This window comes from Crotalus tigris, unplaced genomic scaffold (genome assembly GCF_016545835.1).
Source record: "Crotalus tigris isolate CLP2741 ecotype Arizona unplaced genomic scaffold, ASM1654583v1 scf7180000020216.623372, whole genome shotgun sequence".
Taxonomy (NCBI): Eukaryota; Metazoa; Chordata; class Lepidosauria; order Squamata; family Viperidae; genus Crotalus; species Crotalus tigris.
Genome location: NW_024097909.1, coordinates 470,838 through 489,198, shown reverse-complemented (window position 1 = coordinate 489,198; position 18,361 = coordinate 470,838). Strand labels below are relative to the sequence as shown.

At 54.5% G+C, this 18,361-nt stretch overlaps 1 protein-coding gene across 1 annotated transcript; it reads right to left on the bottom strand.

The window, feature by feature from the left end:
• Window positions 1-11,856: 11,856 nt before the first annotated feature.
• LOC120318400 (TAP binding protein) lies at window positions 11,857-15,503 on the bottom strand. The gene is made up of 7 exons (XM_039365954.1): window positions 15,391-15,503; window positions 14,901-15,128; window positions 14,489-14,794; window positions 13,844-14,176; window positions 13,287-13,613; window positions 13,026-13,115; window positions 11,857-12,946 (listed from the first exon to the last, which is right to left on the bottom strand). Exons 1-7 carry the CDS (start codon window positions 15,461-15,463, stop codon window positions 12,786-12,788), a joined length of 1,518 nt encoding a protein of 505 aa, XP_039221888.1. The 5' UTR covers window positions 15,464-15,503; the 3' UTR covers window positions 11,857-12,785.
• Window positions 15,504-18,361: the final 2,858 nt, after the last annotated feature.

Here is an 18,361-nt window from a genome sequence, read left to right as displayed (position 1 = left end):
CAGGATAAGGGGGTGCCGAGGAGTCCTCCTTCCACCACACCCCCCTCAGATGGAAACTTGGGGTTCCATCCTTGGCAGACGGTGAGACCTTTCTTTGCTGGCACTGCCAAGCACTGGGGGGGGGGAGAGGGGGAGTCAGATCCCGGAAGCAAAGCTTTTGTGTCGGTCAGCTCCAGAGTGGCCGAGGACTTGGCGTGAGGGTAGCCCCCCCTCACCCTGCTGATCCCATCCTGTTTCTTGAGACGGGGAGCTCCTCCCTTCTAGGGGTGCCCCCCATCTTCCCCAAGCTGCCTGATTTTGGGGGGAGACACACCGGTGGGTTGAATCGTCCGGAGGCTCCAGAGAGGCCGTCCTGAATCCTGCAAACTGGGGGGGCTCCTTGAAAGCCCCCTCCGGGTCGGGTTGAACCCCTCTGAGGGAGCCAGCCCACCGTCCGGGGTCCTCCCCGGGCTCCTGTTGGGGTGGCCGTGGGTGCCAGGAGTGCCCTCTGGGGGGTCAATGGGCCACTGGCTGTCCCTCGCTCGGGTGTGGATGCCCGCCCTGTGCTGGTGTGGGGCTGCGGGAAGAGGCGCCCCAAGTGCCAGCAGGTGCCAAATGCAGCCGGGCAGGCAGGCGCCAAACCGCTGCGCCGGTCCCCACATCAAAGGGACCCCGGCCTGCAGATTCTTTTGGGGGGAATCTCCCCACGAGGTGGGTGAGGGGATGAAACCCAGAGGGTGATCAGGCCCCGGTCTTAATTCCTGGGGTGCCGTTTTGATTATCGTGGCTGTTACGGCCTCGGTTCTGGAGCTTTAGGAGGTGCCCAAGATAAAGCAAAATAGCCCTTGGAGTCCCCTTCCTCTAAAAGATGGAGGTGGGGGAGCAATTAAGGAGAGAGTACAGGAACATACAGGCAGTCCTCGGCTTATGACCGCTAACGGGCCCAACATTTCCATCGTTAAGTGAGACACTTGTGAGTTTTGCCCCACCTTACGACCGACTGCCGTGGTTGCTAAGTGAATCGCTGCAGCTGTTAGTTAGAAACCTGGTGGATTTCAATTCCCAGAATTCCTGAGCCGGCCATGCTGAGTGAGGAATTCTGGGAGTTGAAGTCCACCGGTCGTGAAGGGGCCATAGTTCCTCCATGGTGGCTCAAGAATTCTGGGAATTGAAGTCCACCAGTCATAAAAGAGCCAAGGTTCCCCACCCTTGGACTAGTCTAAAGAAAAGAAGAAATAGGGGAGACACGATAGCAGCGTTCCACTATTTGAGGGGCTGCCTCGAGGAGGGGGGGTGTCAAAGTATTCTCCAAAAACACCAGAGAAACAATGGTTGGAAACTGACCAAACAGAGAAGCAACCTGGAATTAAGGAGAAACTTCCTGACAGTGAGGGCAATTAACCAGTGGAACAGCCGGCCACCAGAAATCATGGGTGCTCCATCACTGGAGGTTTTTAAGAAGAGATTAGACAGTCACTTGTCTGAGATGCTATAGATTCTGCTTGAGCAGGGGCTGGACTAGAAGACCTCCAAGGTCCCTTCCAGCTCTATTCCATTCTATTCTATTCTATATTCTATTTTCCTATTCTATTCTATTCTGTAATTCTATATTCTATTTTATATTCTATTCTATTCTATATTCTATTCTATTATTTCTGTTCAACTCTACTCTACTCTACTCTATTCTACTCTACTCTACTCTACTCTACACTCTATTCCAGTCAGAACTAACTAGCACATTGCTCCAGGGAGAATGGGTGCCAGTTTGTTGTAATGCGGAAACCAATAATCTTAACCACACATGAGAATTAGCCCAGGTGCTGGAAAATGTGGGCATAGAGACCACACAACGGTTGTCTGTCTGAGGAGGGGATGTGGCTGGGGGATGTTTCCAAGAAATGTGGGACAAGCGAGGCCCTCATTGGAACGAAGGAAGGTGTGACGTGACTGTGGGCAGGGGGGGCCAGGCAGGGGTCTGGATGGGAACAAGGTTCACCATTAGCAGACTAAAAGCGCAATTCCCCCCCACAAATAAATAAAGAGCCAGGCTGGTCTAGTGGTTAAGGCCCTTGAGCTAGAAGGCCACAGACCCTGAGTTCGAGTCTCATCTTGGCCATGAAAGCCAGCAGGCTGACTTTGGTCAGTCACTCCCTTTCAGCCAAACCACAGCCCAATCACAGGGTTGTTGTTTTGGAGAAAAGAGGAGGAAGATTTCTCAGATGGTATAGGACGGTTCTCCTGCTTGAGCGGGGGGCTAGACTAGAAGACCTCCAAGATCCCTTCCAGCTCTATTTCTATTCCATTCCACTCCATTCTATTCCATATTCTATTCTGCTCCATTCTATTCTTATTCTGAATTCTATTCTATTCTATTCTATTCTATTCTTCCATTCCATTCCATATTTTCTATTCCATTCCATTCCCTTTTCTATTCTATTCTAATCAAGAAGGTGTGATACAAGTGTAGGGGGGGCTGCCTGGAGCCAGAGGTCCTCCCCCCCCCCCCGTTTTTCCAAATGGCTGATACAAGCCATTGACTCTAATTGCCACGACTGCCAGGGGGCTGATAAACACTGTCACACACTGACTGCCCTGGCTGGGGGCTGATCCTCTTTGTTCCTGCAAAAGCCTTTGATGAGGAGACGCTGCCACCCCTTCACTGGGGGTGAGGTCCCTACTTAAAAAGGACACTCTATCCACCCCTGGAAAGCCGGACTGCTGAGTGTAACTGGAAGGGGGGGGCTAGGAGGGCCTGGGGTTTGGTGGCCACTGAGGGGGTTATGCGACATGCTACCCAAAAATGAAATTTGCCTGCAAGCAAGAACTGGCGGGACCACAAAATAGAGAAAGTCGTACAAAATTAAGATGTTAAATTGCTCTGCAACTTTAGAAATCAAACAAATAGGCAGCTGCCACATAACACCCGGGACTTCACAACTGTCCATAAAAAAAGAGAAGCAACCTGGAGCTAAGGAGAAATTTCCTGATAGTGAGAACAATTAACGAATGGAACAATCTGCCTCCAGAAGCGGTGAATGCTCCAACACTGGAAGCTTTTAGGAAGAGACCTGTTTGAAATGGTATACTAGAAATGGCTGTCCAGACTCTTCTTAAAAACTTCCAGTGTTGGAGCATTCACAGCTTCTGGAGGCAGGTTGTTCCACTGGTTAATTGTTCTAAAAGTCAGGAAATTCCTCCTTAGTTTCAGGTTACTTCTCTCTTTGGTTAGTTTCCATCCATTGCTTCTTGTCCTGCCTTCAGGTGCTTTGGAGAATGGCTTGACTCCCTCTTCTTTGGGGCAGCCCCTGAGATACTGGAACGCTGCTATCATGTCCCCCCTCGTCCTCTCTTCGTTAAACTAGACCTACCCAATTCCAGCCACCGTTCCTTATATGCTTTAGCCTCCAGTCCCCTGATCATCTTTGTTGCTCTTCTCTGCACTCTTTCTAGAGTTTCAGCATCTTTTTTACATCGTGGTGACCAAAACTGGATGCAGGATTCCAAGTGTGGCCTTGCCAAGGCATTGTAAAGTGGTAGTAACACATCCTGTGATCTTGATTCTGTTAATGAAGCCTAGAAGCACTGTGTTGGCCTTTTTGGCAGCTGCAGCACACGGCTGGCTCCTATTTAAGGGATTGTCCACTAGGACCCCGACGTCCCTCTCACAGTTACTACTATTGAGCAAGGTACCCCCTATACTATATCGGCTGGGGGGAGGGGCAGCCCGGGGGGGGGAAATGACCGCAGTGGCGTTCATCAGCATCCTTCTGGACCCCTGGACACGGAGCAACTTCAGGCACTCTGGTCTCCCTCCCTCCCTCCCTCCCTGAGGGGCCAGAGGCCTGACCGCTTCCCCCACGCTTGGGTGCAGCCACCTTCGACCCCAGCGCCCTCGGTGTGGATGGCGTAATAAGGCTTCTGCCTTGACCACGGAGGCGGGTGGGCTAGAAGACCTTTTGAGGCCCCTTCCCTCCATGTCTCACAAGACCCAGAAGGCTGAGCCAGGAAGGGCATCCCAGGGGCCGCCTTCCAAGCCTGCCAGAGACCAAAACCTTGGGGGGGGGGAGGGTGTCCCCTCCACTTGCCAGTCGGGACCGGAACAGCAATCTCTGCATTCTCAGCGGTGACCATTTCACTGGGCAGATGCTGGCAGAGCCCCAACAGGAGGGAGCGATCGGGGGGGGGGGGGGAAGCGAGCGGCAGAACCTGAACTAAAGGTAGAGGGAGTCCTTGACTTAACAGCCGTTCATTTAATGACGTTCAAAGTTACAATGGCACTAAAAAAAATGTGACTTAGGAGCGCTTTTTAGTTAGAATAGAGCTGGAAGGGGCCTTGGAGGTCTTCTAGTCCAGCCCCCTGCTCGAGCAGGAGAACCTATGGAACTCTTTAAGAACAGACTGCATAGCCACTTGTCTGAAACGATATAGGGTTTCCCGTCTGAGCAGGGGGTTGGACTAGATGACCTCCAAGGTCCCTTCCAACTTTATTTTTGTTATTATTAATTATACCATCTCACACAAGTGACTTTCCAATCTCTTCTTTAAAATCTCCAGTAATGGAGTGTCCACGATTTCTGGTGGCCTGCTCTTCCACTGATTAATTGCCCTCACTGTCAGGAAGTTTCTCCTTAATTCCAGGTTGCTGTAAGGACCCACCCCACTTTGCATCTTAAGAAGACAGAACTCTTGGAATAATTCTTCCAACAGGAATCCTTTATTAAGAGAAAATGGTTGCAGGCATGCTAGACAGGACTTGGGGTTCAAGCTCTCCCATTCAAGGTTTTAAGGGGTTCCCCAGTAGTCCCACCCAATCAACCCCCCTTCCAGTGATAGTTTCAAGTATCACAATTCCACTCCCTTTCTTCTTTCTTCCGTCTGGATGGAGACTTCAGATAACTACATGAAAGGCAACTTCCCTCCTTTGATATGTTAACGCTTCGAGGTTACAATAAACACACATTCAGCATTCAGCTCTTTGAAGTGTAAAGAAGGAAGTGAGGGCCATAAAGCCCCTTTGTTCTCCCCCTTCTCTCCCTCTTATGGCAGAATCCAGAGAAGGCAGAATTGGGAGTTTCTATATTTGATAATTTAAAGATGAAATATAATTGGATTCTGACATCCGGCCCCTCTTAACAATAAGAGAGATCCACCTGAAGAAAACACAAGTATAAAATTTAGTCAGGCTTGTTAGGATACTCTGTGTGAAACTTCTTCAATAGCTTCGGGGCTCTGACATGACGTTTATGGACCCACTCATTTTGTGAGGGAGGGAGGTGTTTCCAGGCAACTAGGTACTGAGTTGCTCCATGATATCTCCTAGAGTCAAGGACTTCCTTTATTTCGAAGTGTTGTTCACCCTCCACCATGATTGGAGGTGGTGGGGGGGGGGATTTTTGGCCGTAGAGGTGACTGATGCTCTCTTTTCAGCAAGCTGCAATGAAAAATTGGGTGTATTTGCCTGAGATTTTTGGGTAATTCTAATTCTACTGTTACTGGATTTATGATTCTTTTGATTGGAAAAGGTCCTATGTATTTTGGTCCAAGTTTTTTACAGGGCTGTAGGGACTTTAGGTATTTTGTAGATAAGTACACCATCTCTCCTATAATGAATGGTGTAGGCTCAACCCTTTTTTTATCGGCTTGTGTTTTGTAAGCCTGCCTAGCTTCATCTAGTGCTTTTCTGACTATTGGCCAGGTGTTTTGTAATTTTTCCATCCATTCTTTCAGCGAGGGGATCGTTGGTTCGTTTGGGGTTAATTCTGGCATGGGGTTGAAACTTTGACCGGTGGCTATTTGAAAAGGAGTGTAACCTGTGCTGGAGTGGACTGCATTATTGTAGGCAACTTCTGCAAAGGGGAGTAAGTCCGCCCACTCGGTCTGCTGGAAACTAAGAAAACATCTTAAATATTGCTTAAGTACTGAGTTCATTTTTTCAGCCCCCCCATTTCCTTGAGGGTGGTGGCTAGATGTCAGTCCCTGAGTGGTTCCTAAGAGGGATAAAAATTCCTTCCAAAATGCAGACGTAAATTGCACCCCCCTGTCAGAGATGATGCGTTGGGGTGCCCCATGCAATCTGTAAATGTGTTGGATGAAAAGTTTTGCTAAGGCTTTTGCAGTGGGAATCTTTTGGCAAGGGATAAAGTGCACCTGTTTGGAAAACAAGTCCGTGACCGTCCAGACCACAGTATTCCCATTGCTTTCTGGCAATTCCACTATAAAATCCATGGCTATTTCTCTCCAGGGGGCTGAGGGACTTGCCACTGTTTGCAATAGTCCTGGCACTTTCCCTTGCAACCTCTTTGCCGTGGCACATTTTGGACAACTGGCTATATAACTTTCAATGTCCTTTTTCATGGATGGCCACCAAAATTGCCGTTTAATTAAATGTAAAGTTTTTACAAATCCAAAATGCCCTGCTGATTTTGTGTCATGGCAAAGGTGCATGAAAGTTACTCTTTGAGTTGTTGGTATATATAACTTTTCCCCTATCCAAGGCAACCCGTCTTTCATTGTGCACACATTTTTGTTTTTCTGGAACCAATCATCTGTTTCCAAACTTTTTCTGAATTCAATTCCAGTTTGGCTGTCCAGTTGTGGTTTTAATTTGGCTTGGGTTCTTGTGGTTACTGGTGCTGCCAGTTGTGACTCTGCCATTATTGGTCTAGAGTCTGTGGTTCGTGCGCTGTTATATTGGGGCATGCGAGATAGTGCATCTGCCAGGAAGTTCTTTCTTCCTGGTAAATGTTTGAGCTTAAATTGGAATTGGTGAAAATGCTGGGACCAGCGGGCTTGTTTGGGATTGAGTTTCCTGGAAGTTTTCAGGGCTTCCAAATTTTTGTGATCAGTCCACACCTGGAAGGGGATTTTGTTGCCTTCCAGGAACTGTCGCCATGTGAGTAATGCCCAACGTATCCCATAAGCCTCCTTCTCCCATACGGGCCAGCGCTGTTCTGTTTCCGTGAGTTTCTTGGATGTATATGCACAGGGTTGCAATACTGCATCATCATTTTCTTGTAATAGCACAGCCCCCACTGCCACATCACTTGCATCTGCCTGTATTATGAAGGGTTTGTCCATGTCTGGGTGCCTTAGTACTGGTTCGGCAGAAAAAAGTCTCTTTAGTCTCTCAAACGCTGCTTGGCACTCCATTGTCCATGTTAGTGGCTGGCTAGGTTTTACTGAGGATGTTCCCTTCGTTTTTAGTAAGTTAGTGAGGGGCAAGGCTATCTGTGCAAATGAGGGGATGAATTGGCGGTAAAAATTTGCAAAGCCCAGGAAACTTTGTAGTTGCTTTCTTGTGCGGGGTGGTGCCCAATTTAGTACTGCTTTGACCTTCTCTGGGTCCATTTCAATGCCCTGTGGGGATATGCGATAGCCTAGGTAGTCTATCCTTTCCTGGTGGAATTCGCATTTTGAGAGTTTGGCATATAGGTGAGCGGCTCGCAGCTTCTTTAAAACCGCTCTGACAAGTTTGACGTGTTCTTCTTTTGTTTCGGTAAAGATAAGAATGTCGTCCAAGTAAACAAGGACCCCCTTAAACAGGTGCTCCCTTAGAACGTCATTGATTAATTGCATAAAGACTGCAGGGCCCCCTTGTAATCCAAATGGCAAGACTTTGAATTGATAGCACCCCATGGGGCAGTTAAATGCAGTCTTCCATTCGTCCCCTTCCTTGATTCTCACTCGATAGTAAGCTTCCCTTAAGTCTAGTTTAGAAAAATTTTTCCCTTTCGATAGGTGTGACAGCATGTCTTTCATGAGGGGCAGCGGGTATAGGTTGCTTTCACTGATTGTATTCAGGGCCCTATAATCCACGCATAAACGTAAAGAGCCATCCTTCTTCTCTCTAAAAAGGACCGGGGCAGCCACTTTAGGCTTGGCTGGCTCAATGAAACCTCTCTCCAGGTTTTTTTTTATAAATCTTTCCATTTCCTCCTTCTCCTTTGGGCTCATGGAGTATAATCTGGGCTTCGGGAGTTTTGCCCCAGGCTTGAATTCAATGGTACAGTCTGTGGGTCGGTGGGGGGGAAGCTCATTCGCCCTCTCCTCACTGAAGACTTCAGCAAGGTCCCTATATTCCTCTGGTATTTCTGTTAATCTTTTTTCCTCTCCTATGGATGCTTTTTCTATTCTTGATTCTGGTAGCCTCCCTTGGGGTTTTAAGTCCATAGGGTCCCCCTTCGGGAATTTGATTTCTGTCGTCCTCCAATTTACCCAGGGGTTCCATTTTTTCAACCATTCCATCCCTAGAATCATTGGGCATTCCATACCTGGGGTCACCACAAACGTTAAGTCCTCTTCATGGTTGCCCAGGGAGAGGTGTATTGGCAGAGTGGCTAGGGTAGCTGGCACCCCCCCTGCTATGGATCCATCTAGCTGGCCAAATGAGATTGGTTGTTCCAGTCTCCTGGATGGGATGCCCAGATTCCCCACTAGTGTTGGGCTAATGAGGCAGCGGGTACAGCCAGAGTCTATTAAGGCTTTCACCTTCACAGCTTCGGGCATGGGGGGGATTAATATAGTCACTGTTTTGAAGATGGGTGTGATGCATCCACTTACCAGGGGTTCGCCCTCCGAGCTGTCATCTGAGGCATCCACCGGCCCTGTGGTGTAGGCTGGAGTCCTTTCCCCTTGGTGAGCAGAGGTGGGGGTTTCTGCAATTTCCATCATTCTCATGGCCGTTTCTTTTGGCTTAGCTGAATACTTTCCGGGTTTGTTGATTGGGGATCTGTCTGGGTTGTGCTGGGGGGCCTTTGAGCGGCATTCTACAGCTCGATGCCCTTCTCTTCCGCACTTGAAACATCCCATTTGCTTCTTGGCTGTATCCGATGATTTCACCGGTTGGTGTGTCAGCTCAGGCGGGGGGCGGCTCCATTGTTTTCCTCGGCGGTGCCTCTTCAATATGTCGATCTCTGCTTCCTCTGCCAAGACGTACCATTCCTCAAGTCGATGTGGGTCCCCTCGGGGCAGGCAAGCATCATATAGATCATAGTTTAGTCCGTCTTTGAAACGGCCAAGGAGGATGTCTTCTGGCCAATTCAGTTTGCTGGCAATGGCTCGGAATTCTTGTGTATACTCAGCCACTGGGCGTTTGCCCTGCCTCATCGTTGTTATTCTTTCACGGGCTTTGCGATCAGCCAGGGGGTCTTCAAATCGTCTTCTCAAAGAGGACATGAAACGGTTGAAGTTACTGAGTTCTGGGGCATTGGAGTCATGCAAGTTCACTACCCAATCCGCAGCTGGTCCATCCAGGGCAGATTGCACGATCCGGATGCGGGCTTTGTCGCTGGGAATATCCTGCCCATATTCCTCCATGTAGCTGAGGATTTGGGTTAGGAAAAACCCCAAGCGTGTTGGCTCCCCTTTGAATTTCACTTCCAATGGTGGACGTCTTGGAATGGATCGGTGCCTCTGTTGTGGGTGGTAGTGCCTTCCGTCCAGATTGCCATCTGTGGTCCGGTAGGGGGTGGGAGCTCCTGGATCAGTAGATGTCCCTGGGGTTGCAGGTTCCATGTCCCCCTCGGTGTCTCTCCCTTTGCGGCTCCAGGAACTGGGGCGGCCGTAGGGTTCAGTATTCTCCTCTCCTAGGGAGCTGAGAGTTCTCTTCATCAGGTCAATAGCTTTCTCTAGGATCCAGTCTGAGTACGGTGCCCAGCTTCCTCCCTCTTCACTTGCGTGCAGGGATTTCTCCATCTCCTGCTTCCATTCTGGTTGCTTGGTCCCCCGTCTCAGGGTCACCTTTCTTGATTCCTTTCCCCACTCACTTTTCTTTCCAACGCCCATCGACCAGCGAGGCTTGTGGTCCTGTGTCTCCACCACTTCTTCTCCTGAGGAATCTGGCCTCTCGGATCCCAACATCTGGCAAGGTTCCAACTGGGTCAGCGGCTCTCTTTCCAGGGAGTTTTCCCCCTCTCTTGCTCCATTGTCTGACATGGTAAATTTTTGCAAAATCCCCCGGCAAGGGTCTTCCTTCCAGGTGGATTAATTTTGCAAGTCCTGTCTAATGTAAGGACCCACCCCACTTTGCATCTTAAGAAGACAGAACTCTTGGAATAATTCTTCCAACAGGAATCCTTTATTAAGAGAAAATGGTTGCAGGCATGCTAGACAGGACTTGGGGTCCAAGCTCTCCCATTCAAGGTTTTAAGGGGTTCCCCAGTAGTCCCACCCAATCAACCCCCCTTCCAGTGATAGTTTCAAGTATCACAATTCCACTCCCTTTCTTCTTTCTTCCGTCTTGATGGAGACTTCAGATAACTACATGAAAGGCAACTTCCCTCCTTTGGTATGTTAACACTTCGAGGTTACAATAAACACACATTCAGCATTCAGCTCTTTGAAGTGTAAAGAAGGAAGTGAGGGCCATAAAGCCCCTTTGTTCTCCCCCTTCTCTCCCTCTTATGGCAGAATCCAGAGAAGGCAGAATTGGGAGTTTCTATATTTGATAATTTAAAGATGAAATATAATTGGATTCTGACAGTTGCTTCTCTCTTTGGTCAGTTTCCAACCATTGTTTCTCTGGTGTTTTTGGAGAATACTTTGACACCCCCCCTCCTCCTTGAGGCAGCCCCTCAAATAGTGGAACGCTGCTATCGTGTCTCCCCTATTTCTTCTTTTCTTTAGACTAGTCCAAGGGTGGGGAACCTTGGCTCTTTTATGACTGGTGGACTTCAATTCCCAGAATTCTTGAGCCACCATGGAGGAACTATGGCGCCTTCACGACCGGTGGACTTCAACTCCCAGAATTCCTCACTCAGCATGGCCAGCTCAGGAATTCTGGGAATTGAAATCCACCAGGTTTCTAACTAACAGCTGCAGCGATTCACTTAGCAACCGTGGCAGTCGGTCGTAAGGTGGGGCAAAACTCACAAGTGTCTCACTTAACGATGGAAATGTTGGGCTCGTTAGCGGTCATAAGCCGAGGACTGCCCGTATGTTCCTGTACTCTCTCCTTAATTGCTCCCCCACCTCCATCTTTTAGAGGAAGGGGCTCCCAAGGGCTATTTTGCTTTATCTTGGGCACCTCCTAAAGCTCCAGAACCGAGGCCGTAACAGCCACGATAATCAAAACGGCACCCCAGGAATTAAGACCGGGGCCTGATCACCCTCTGGGTTTCACCCCCTCACCCACCTTGTGGGGAGATTCCCGCCAGAAGAATCTGCAGGCCGGGGTCCCTTTGATGTGGGGACCAGCGCAGTGGTTTGGCGCCTGCCTGCCCGGCTGCATTTGGCACCTGCTGGCACTTGGGGCGCCTCTTCCTGCAGCCCCACACCAGCGCAGGGTGGGCATCCACACCTGAGCGAGGAGGGACAGCCAGTGGCCCATCGACCCCCCAGAGGGCCACTCCTGGCACCCACGGCCACCCCACAGGAGCCCGGGGAGGACCCCGGACGGTGGGCTGGCTCCCTCAGAGGGGGCGCAACCCGACCCGGAGGGGGCTTTCAAGGAGCCCCCCCAGTTTGCAGGATTCAGGACGGCCTCTCTGGAGCCTCCGGACGATTCAACCCACCGGTGTGTCTCCCCCCAAAATCAGGCAGCTTGGGGAAGATGGGGGGCACCCCTAGAAGGGAGGAGCTCCCCGTCTCGAGAAACAGGATGGGATCAGCAGGGTGAGGGGGGCTACCCTCACGCCAAGTCCTCGGCCACCCTGGAGCTGACCGACACAAAAGCTTTGCTTCCGGGATCTGACTCCCCCTCTCCCCCCCCCCCGTGCTTGGCAGTGCCAGCAAAGAAAGGTCTCATCGTCTGCCAAGGATGGAACCCCAAGTTTCCATCTGAGGGGGGTGTGGTGGAGGGAGGACTCCTCGGCACCCCCTTATCCTGCAAGCCCCCCCATTCTCCCCCCGCACCCCAAAGACCTCCAATCACACGACACGTAGAAAAGGAAATCTTTATAAGCCGATGCGCAGAGCAAGGGAAGCAGCCAACAATCGACAGCAGGCGAACCCCAACAGGCATGGGATGGGGGAGTAGCACCCTGCGGCCCAGGGGGCAGCGGCCAGGAGCCCCACCACCTTGGGAGGGGGGATGGTCTGTGTGGGTAGTGGCACCACAGGAAAATTCTTCGGTTGCTGACAGGACCGGATCTTCCGGGGGACGAGAGGGTGCAGGGGGGCTCCTGTCTCCTTTTGGCCGGGGTCTCCTCCATGCCTGGCAGCCTGCAATGGGGGGGGGCTGCTTACCCCCTCCCAAAGCATCTTCCTGGGATCGATTGGCACGCAGGGCTCCACGAGGACAGGAAGCCACACACTTCGGTTGCGTGACCAACCCCTGGCCAAGTCGGTCTTGCAGTTCTGGGGGGGGGCGGCAGAAAAGTCCCCCCACCCCAACTAAGGGAGCCCCTTCAGTACTAGGAAAGGGGCTCACACTGCAGGGGGAACCAACATATGCGGGGGGGGGAACTCGGCGGGCTTTTCAAGGCCTCCCCCCTGGGGGCCCAGAGCAGGCCAGGCTGGCTCCGTTATTCTAAGAGCCCCCCCAATCCAGCACTTGGAGGGGGTCTGCACGAGGCCGGCCACACAGGACCCTGCTCTGGAAGCCGTCCGGGGGGAGAAGCGAGGGCAGGGCCCCGACCCTCCCAGGGGCCCCGGGAACAGGTAGGGAGGCCCCCCATCTTGCCAAGGGGGTGGGAGGGAGAGGGAACAGGCGGGAAGGTCAGACAGGCACTCTAAGCAAATTCAGCATCCCCTCCCCAATTGCCAACTAAGATCCACAGGGGGAAGGGGGGGCTCCCAACACCCCACCCCGTTCATCTGCAGCCCTTCCGGGAGGATCCAGAGGGAGGCTCCACCCCCCGGCAGGACGGTCACTTCGGGGTGGGCTCCGGCGACGAGGACCCGGCTCCAGAGGGCTTCCGCTTGCCGGCCCCCTGGCCCTGCTCGGGCGGAGAAGCCGCGGCCGGAGGGTCTTCGGGCGGAGGAGGGCCCTGGGCGCTCGGCTCGGCCGTCTCCTTCTTCTCTCCGAAGACTGCCAAGGAGAAAGACGGCCAGTCAGGGAGCAGGGGGGGGGGGCGGGGATGGGGGGGCGGCAGTCGCTGCTCACTCACCTCGCTGGGAAAGCATCTGCAGGCAGCCCAGCAGCAGGAAAGTGACTAGGAAGAGGCCAATGGCGTCCTCCACGGAGGGGAGCGAAGACCCTGGAATGGGAGGGAGGCGGGGGAGGCCCGGAAATGGACATCAACTTCCCCCCCCCGGAAGGGGGTAGGCTCTCCCAGACACCCCCTCCCCTCAGTTGGCCCTCGCGTTCTTCTCCACTCCCCCCTCCAGGCAGCCCCCCACACGTGGCCGGGCCCCTCCCCTGCGCCTACCTGCCACGTTCAGCTTCATGGTCTTCTGTAGCCCCTCCTGGCCCAGCCCCACGTGGCTCACGTGGCAGCTGTATGAGCCCCCCTGGTCCCCCGGCTGGAGGGCTGGCAGGCGGGCGAAGCTGGTGAAGCTGTGGGTGCCGTCTGGCGCCTGCCGGTGCCCCGATTCCCAGGTGTCCAGGAGGGCCTGGTGGGGGGCACCGGGGCTGCGCCACTTCCAGACCACGGAGATGCTCTGCGGGTAATAGCCGGCCACCTCACAGGCCAGGTCCGTGTGGGTGTCCAGGGGCACCGGGAGGGGGATCGGGCGGAGGGTGACCTTGGGCGGCTCTGGGGGGGCAGAGAGAGAGGGGGAGGCTAAGGGCGAGGGTTTCTTGCCTGAGCAGAGGGTTGCACTAGATGACCTCCAAGGTCCCTTCCAGCTTTTATTATTATCATTACCCTGGAAACCAGGGAGACGTTGGAGGAGACCCCCCGTCCTATGGGCCGGCTCCACCCAACCCGGGGGAAGGGCGTGCAGCAGCACAGGGGGGACAGGGGGCGCTGGGGGGGCAACTCACGCACGATCCTGAGCTCCACGGCCTGCTGGGCCTGCAGCTGGGGCAGGTAGACGGAGCAGATGTAGGTGCCCTCGTGGCGCACCTGGGCCGTCTGCAGCTGCAGCGAGACGTTGCCGCCCGCCTGGTCCAGGAAGAGCCGGGCGCCCTCCTCGGACACCGTGACGCGCTGGGCGGCCCCGTTGTAGGCCAGGATCACCCGGCCGGCCCCGCTGTGCTGGTGGCGCCACTCGACCGAGAAGGCCGTGGGGGGAGCCGAGAAGCCGCAGTCCAGCAGGACGTCATTCCCCAGGCGGGACTCCAGGCGGGGCGTCCGGGTGAAGACGGAGAGGACGGCTGTGGAGGAGGAGGGGGGAGGGGGAGGAGGAGGAGGGCTCCTTATTCCTTGAAATGAGGGTCTCAGAAAGGGCTTCATTGGGGACCTCCGGCTGCCTCCTCCCAACCACCACACTAGGGAGATAGGTTGGCCTGCAACTCCCATCCTCCCCAGCCAGCTGGGGAACGGATCTGGTCCCCCCATCTACACTGCGGCTCCTGCCTAGGACAAACCCTGCACATTAGTCCAGGATGGCTCCTGCATTTATTAAAGAAAAGCCCAGATGGGGCGGCACCCCCCCAAACAGGGATAGGGTGTGCGTGTGGGTGTACCTGTTGCCACGGCGACCCTGGGAGTCTGCGGTTTCCCGGGCAACGGCCCCTCCTGGTGCAGGATGGTGCTGACGCCGAAGCCCGCCTCGGGGCTCTGGATGGTGGCGATGACCCAGCGGCCCTCCAGGCATCGGGGGGAGCCCGTCCGCCCCGCCAGCCCCGCCGCCCAGGGCACGTGCGCCTCCCGCGGCGGGTAGGGGTTGATCTCGCAGGCGGCCTCGGCCCCTCCGCGGCCCGGCAGACGGGAGCCCTGCCAGCGGGGACGCGCGCCGGCCTCCTTGCCGCTCCAGAGGGTGCCGGAGGGGTCTGCCCAGAGGGGGGAGACGGGCAGGGGGTCAGAGCCGGTGCCCCCCGGAGCCCCCCGCCCCGTCCAGCGCCAGGAGAGAGCCGCCCCCTCCCCCGCCCCCCTTACCCAGCAGCTGGAAGGCCAGGCCGGCCTCCACCTCGGCGGGCAGCTCCGGCTCCAGGGCGGCTTCGGGCAGGCGCTGCCCGGGCGGCGGCAGGACGAGCAGAGCGCGGCGCTGGCTGAGGTCGCTGGGCATGACGGAGCCGGCCCCGCCGCGGCCGCCGCCCGCCTCCTCCACGAACCAGCAGCCCAGCCGGGCGGCGGCCGACGGGGGGGAGGCGGCCAGGGAGGCTCCTGCGGGGAGAGGAGGCGCTCAGCCCCGCCCCGCCCCGCCTCCACCCCCCCCCGCCCCGAAAGGGAAAGCGGCCCCGCCCCAGCGGGAATCCCCGGCCGGAGCCTGGCCGGCCTCTCTGCCGCCGCCGCCTCCTCCGGGGGTCGCGCCGCGGGAGGGCTCCGGCCGGGGGGGGCGGGCTTGGAGGGCCCCTCGGGGGTCGCAGGAGCCCCTCCCTCCCTCCCCCCCGCGGCCCAGGACCCCCTGCCCCCCGCCCGCACTCACCGAGGAGGAGGGGGAGGAGGAGGAGGGGGCGCGGGCGGAGGGGGCACCGGGCGCGGCGGGCGGGGGCGTCCATGGCGATGGGAGCGGCCGTGCAGGCGAGGACCGGGAGCGGCGGAGCGACGCTGCACGATCTGCGTCGGCCGGGGCCGCTTTCACTTTCGGCGGAGGAGGAAGGGGAGGGGCCCCAGGGCGGCCAATGGCCTCGACGCCGCGGGAGGCGGTCACCGGCAGGCTCGCTCGCTCGCGGCGAAGGAGACCCCCGGCCGAGGGAGGCGAGCCAGCCCCGCCGATCCCCTTTGCGGAGGGAAGCGGTGGGGAAGCCCCTCTCCCGGGGACTCCCCGGGGGGAGGGGCTGGCCTTGGCTAACAGAGATTTCCCCCCGTTCTCTGACGTCACGCGTATTTACAAGGGGGGGGGTCTTCCTAGGGCCCACGTGGTGCCACCCAGCCCGATGGGATCTTCCGCAGAGCTCTGGAAGAAAGCCGTCTGTGGGGCCGGGGTCCAGCCTTTGCCCGTCCAGGTGGGCGATCTCATGCCGGCAGTGACCGCCAGAGGGTCACGGCTGGTCCAAGAGGAGTATAGCCGGGCCACGGGATGGGAGAGCACCAGGAGATCCCAGGATTGCTATAACTAGGAAGTCAACCAAGCCTGCTGGAGAAGGGCACAGGGCTGGACCGAGAGTGGGAGGATGAGAATTTCCGCTTCCTCCGTGCAAGTGGACTTGTGTTGGGGTTTGTGTGTGTCCCTGAAAGCTTCTGCTGAAAAAGGACCTGTTCAAACAGGGATGGTAGCTTGGAACAAATCAGTGTGACTGGCACCAGGTCTGTATTTACACCTTTGCACCATCCATATGGGCCCCGTTCTCCGAAAACCTTCCCCACAACCACGAGGGTGAGGTGGGCCCAAAGGGAGACCCCCATCGAGGAGGGAGGGGGAGAGAGCGAAGGGAGCATCTGCTGGAATGGCCCTCTGGGGGGGAGGGGAGGGGTTGCAAAACTGGTGCTACTGGTGGGCTCTCCTCCCTCCCTCCCTAGCCAACCAGTCTGGTCTCCAGCAGAGCCCCCAATAAAGTGACCGCTGGATCCCAGCAAGGCCAGGGCGGAGCTTGCAAAAGGCCGCAAGAAAATGAAAATGACGGGTGACAGGATAGCAGTCTTCCAATATTTGAGGGGCTGCCCCAAAGAAGAGGCAGTCAAGCTGTTCTCCAAGGCGCCTGAAGGCAGGACAAGAAGCAACGGATGGAGAGAAGCCACCTAGAACTAAGGAGAAACTTCCTGACAGTGAGAACAATTAATCAGTGGAACAGCCTGCAGTGAATGCTCCTACAGTGGAAGTTTTTAAGAAGAGACTGGACAGCCTTTTTTCTGAAATGGTGTAGGGAGTTGGACTAGATGACCTCCAAGTTGGAAGCTTTATTATGATGATAATGATGATGATGATTAGTCAACACTGCTAACATCAGATGTTCTTACTTTGACAACCGATGGAAATGTAGCCATCTTTTCTCTTTCGCTCGTAGAGTTAGATGATGCTGGGAGGGGGTGTGTGGATGAGAGTCCAGCCAGTCATAACAACAACAACTCAGCTGTGGGAATCCAAGGGAATCTTAGTTGGCAATTGGGGGAGCGGTGCTGAATACAATAGTATAGAATAGAAAATGGAATACAATGGAATGTAGAATAGAATAGAATAAAATAGAAGGGAATGGAATAGAATAGAAATAGAATAGAAAATGGAATAGAATAGAAAATGGAATAAAATAGAATAAAATAGAATAGCATGCAGAATAGAATAGAATAGAAATAGAATAGAATGGAATGTAGAATAGAATAGAAAATGGAATAAAATAGAAAATGGAATAAAATAGAATAGAAAATGGAATACAATAGAATGTAGAATAGAATAAAAGGGAAGGGAAGGGAATAGAATAGAAATAGAATAGAAAATGGAATAGAATAGAATAGAAAATGGAATGGAATAGAATAGCATGCAGAATAGAAAATGGAATAGAATAGAAAATGGAATACAATGGAATGTAGAATAGAATAGAAGGGAATGGAGTGGAATAGAATAGAATGTAGAATAGAATAGAACAGAATAGAAGATGGAATAGAATAGAATAGGAGGTCTTCTAGTCCAGCCCCCCCCCCCTCAAGCAGGAGGGCCTATTCTACTGTCTCAGACAGGTGACTGTCCAGTCTCCTCTTAAAAGCTCCCACGATTTCTGCCTTTTTGTTTGGTTTTCTCTCTTCGGGATTCTACAATTGCATCCCTGCATTTTCTTTTTTCTCTCTCTCTTTTCCTGGTTGTGTTAAAGCAGGGTTTTTTTTTCAAACTTCGAGTTGGGTGGACTCCCACAATCATCCTTTCCACCTAGCCCAGGGCTAGGCAACCTCGGCTCTTTTAGGACTCGTGGACTTCAACTCCCAGAATTCCTCAGCCAGCAGGAGGAACTATGGCCCCCCCTTTATGACTCATGGACTTCAACTCCCAGAATTCCTGAGCCAGCCTGGCTCCGCTTGGAAGCCTCTCCCTTTCCCCTCAGGATGGGTGGCTCAGGAATTCTGGGAGTTGAAGTCCACAAGTCCTAAAAGAGCCGAGATCACCTAGCCTGGCCTGAAGGCCCGCTTTCAGAGGCGGACGGAACCAACGCTACATCGGCCTCCTCCCGGAAGCCCCGCCTACCGGGGGCCATCTCAAGGCAGGCCGGGAGGGCAGCGGAGGATGCCGCAGCCATTTTAAGTTGGGGCGTTCGCGGCGGACGATTCCTTTTCTTCCAACGGTTCTTTTTTTTAATCCCCGCCGCGGAATCGCAGGGCGAGCCAGGCCGAGGATTCACGAGTGGCGCTTCCTCCGCCCCCCCTACGGAGCCGCTCCGCGCGCCGGAATTTACCCGGGCGGACGAGGGAGGCGGGCGGGAGGCCGTGCCCTTCTCAAAAATGGCCGCCGCCGCTTTTCCCCCCCGCTCCGT